The 3,494-nt window shown below is 42.4% G+C and overlaps 1 protein-coding gene across 1 annotated transcript in view; it reads left to right on the top strand.

Moving 5' to 3' along the window:
* Positions 1-640: 640 nt before the first annotated feature.
* LOC118323851 (ADP-ribosylation factor-like protein 8A) overlaps positions 641-3,494 on the top strand; it is a gene marked incomplete at its 5' end in the record, with an annotated part of 10,001 nt that continues 7,147 nt past the window's right edge. The window contains 4 exon segments of the mRNA XM_035655889.1: positions 641-714; positions 1,259-1,352; positions 2,761-2,828; positions 3,402-3,472. Coding sequence (XP_035511782.1) covers positions 641-714; positions 1,259-1,352; positions 2,761-2,828; positions 3,402-3,472 — 307 coding nt within the window.

Below are 3,494 nucleotides of genomic sequence, written 5' to 3'. Positions count from 1 at the left end.
CACACACACACAGACACACAGCGAGTTATTTATAGTTGTAATCAGTCAGTTATGGATCCTCAGAAAGAATCACTGAGACCTTTAACTGTCACATTTAAAGGATATTTTATATTAGATTCAGTAATAACAGCTGATGAACTCAACCATTAAAACAACTGCAGGAAGTTTGAGTTCTGAGCAGATTATTTCCTGTGATTATTGATCAGAGATCAGTTTTATTGATTGTTTCAGGGACGTTTTTATACAATAAAATATGTGTTTATTTATTAACAGTCATACAGATTTCATAGGTTTCTTCTTTGACACTTGACCGTCGTTCTTTCAGCTTGTTGGTTTTAAATTCAAACTTTTCTGATGCGCCCCTTAACACCCAGAAGGCCTCGCGACCCCCCAAGAGCCTTTGGTGACCTCATTACCTTTAACTGTTCATAAAATATCAATTATAGAAAATATTTAGGGAATAACGAGGCAGAAATGACATCCACAGTGTTTTTTTACCCCGCACATACAGACAAGCAAACACAAATGTGTTATTTGAATCATAACAAAGATAAAAGTCCGCAGTTTCTGTTGTATTTCTTCATTTTTAATCTCTCTCTTTATGTTGAGACGCTCACTAACCGTCTCCCTGTGTCTGCAGTTGTGGGACATTGGTGGTCAGCCTCGGTTCAGGAGCATGTGGGAGCGTTACTGTCGAGGAGTCAGCGCCATCGTGTAAGTCCCGGTTTCCTAAACTGTGGTTACCGACCCCTAAAGGGGGTCGCTGGGACGTCTCAGCACGACAGGAGACGTTAATGAGAGCAGAGAGACGGAGGATAGTCACGCAAGTTTGTCCAGCAGCTCCTTCTGTCCACCAAACAGACACGATCCTCACAGGAAGAAGCATTAAATGTAACATCTGAAGGGTTTGGATGACAAGAGTTTGATTCAGTCACATTAAATGTCTTGAAAAGAAAAGAAAAGAAAAAGAATTTGATCATCAGGAAGAAGCTGAATGCAGAATTCAGTCCTGTAGTCTTGTTGAGTCACATTACCACAGTTGTGTTAGTGAGTCGGGAGAGGAAAGCTTCAGGGCAAACAGGCAGATTTATGTAACAAAGAGCACCAAAGTACAGTGGAGATGTAGTAAAAGGGATCCTGATGGGCTCGGTTGGGGTTTTTGGTCGAGTTCCGCAGGACAGAGCGTGATGTGATGCAGAGCGTGTTCTGATAGAAATGACGATGAGATGTGTTCACAGTTTCTTTCTCTCTGTCGCAGCTACATGGTGGACGCAGCAGACCCGGAGAAGATCGAAGCCTCCAAGAACGAACTCCACAACCTGCTGGACAAACCGCAGCTGCAGGGAATTCCTGTAAGAACGCCAGAACTAACCAGAGTGAACGGACGCTGGCACAGTTAGCCCGAGGAGATAAACACTGTACAGAGCTGAAGTGATCACAACCAATATTAAACCAATATTTAAGATTTAACAACCCATCAGAGCGAGTCAGTAGACACCTTTCCTTTAATGAGACAGAACAGTTGGGTGCGTTCAGAACCTCCGACAGTGAGCAGATGTTTCCACACGCTGTCTTGAAGCTTGTAGCTCTTTTGAGAGCGACTGTCGGTCTGAGTGAACCAGAATGAGTTAGCTGCAGCGGACTGAACAATCTGGACCAGAGCCAGCTGAACTGAGCTGAACTATCAGATTAAACATCGATCAAACAGAAAACCAACCAAACACACATCTGTGAACAGGGAAAGCAAACTGTGTTAAAATGAAACATTAAAAGAAAAGTATAGGAGATAAAAGGCAGATCTAGTGTGTTTAAAGTTTAATGCTTCTGTGCAGCCGGTTTTCAAACGTCAGCGCTTTCTATCTTTAAACCTTTTATATCCTTTTAGTCTCCTCTATAACACCTCTGTGGACAATGTTTCAGCAGCTGCTTGGCTGATATGGACAATACAGGAGTGGTTGGGGGGTTATTGAAGATACTGAATCCTTTTCTGACATTTACATAACATAACATCTCTGTTTGAACCAGAAGTTTCCACATTTCAACTCCCAGTGGGCTGATTTTCATTCATTTTAAAGGTTATTTATATGATTATTACATTGGACCTGCATTTTGGATACAAGAAAGCTCAGTGTCATTAGTGTGAATGTTCAGACTTAATTCTTCTTCAGTTCTGTTGGTGTTTTTCTGCTATGCAGCATTTTGTTATTGAACTGTGTCTTTGCTGCAGTGGATGTGTATTAAGCATATAAATAACCTCAAAATCGACTCAAAATGAATCAAAATCTTCCCACTGGGAGTTGAAATGTGGACCCTTCTGGTTGAAACGTCCATTTTGTATTTTGTAAATGTCAGAAAAGGATTCAGCGTCCTCAATAATCCCCTAAACCCACTCCTATATTGTCCAAATCAACCAGGTACTGAAATATTGTCCATATAGCTGATTATGCTCATTGTCCAACATATGCATGTTAGAATCTGACAGTTTCTGAATGCTGGAGAACCAGACTGAACATTTCTAACAGAAAACTTGGATGCTCAACACTTCTGGGCCCACAGTGGGGAAATAATGGCTGCTAAAAACCCAAACTTTCTCTTTATTTCAGCACCGGTTATCGGTATCTTTGTGTGTTCACTGAAGCTGCAGTCGCCCCGGAGTGATCAGACGGTGTGACGGATGTTATTTGAAGCTGCAACGTGCCGCACTGTGACTGACAGCTGTTATATTCTCTGACGTTTGTCCCATCTGTGTGTCTCCTTCAGGTTCTGGTTCTGGGCAATAAGAGGGACCTACCAGGAGCTCTGGATGAGAAGGAGCTCATAGAGAGGATGTAAGTCAAAGCTCACTCTGACCTTTCTAAAGTGCACAGAGCTCACATGCTACATGGATGTGAGCTGCGTGTGTCGTGGTATGTGGGCTACCTCCTGCTAGCTTTCAGTAAGTGGTTGCTTTGGTGTTGAACATGTAACGTGGCTGCTCTCACTGTGATTCACTAGCTCCCCCTTTGGACTCAAGTGTGAGAAACAGACATGTCTCTATATTATCCACAGGATTCCCAAATGTCCTGGAAAACCTGGACATGTAGAGACTAGTTTTCCAGTCATAGAAACACCTGAAAATGGATTTAAACAACCAAATATCCTGGAAATGTTTTAGCCCCCACAGAAACCTGGGTGCTTATTTAGTTTGATACTCGGCTGTCTGCAGGAGAAGCTCTGAGGTTGAATGTGTCTGTACTAGTCCCAGCAGTCAGTTATATGAGTGTGAGCAAGTGCTGTCCTGTGTTTTTAAGAAAGAATTCCTGGAAAATGAGTTTCTTAAAATGAGTTTGGGTACTGTTGCTGCATGAATGAGTAATTGTTGACATTCCTGTATCTTTATCTTTGATTGTGTTTACACTCAGGAATCTGTCGGCCATCCAGGACAGAGAGATCTGCTGCTACTCCATCTCCTGCAAGGAGAAAGACAACATCGGTACCACACACACACACACACA

Source organism: Morone saxatilis, unplaced genomic scaffold (assembly GCF_004916995.1).
Source record: "Morone saxatilis isolate NCDOM2014 unplaced genomic scaffold, NCSU_SB_2.0 Contig15, whole genome shotgun sequence".
Lineage (NCBI taxonomy): Eukaryota > Metazoa > Chordata > Actinopteri > Moronidae > Morone > Morone saxatilis.
This window is presented reverse-complemented; position numbering and strand designations above follow the sequence as displayed.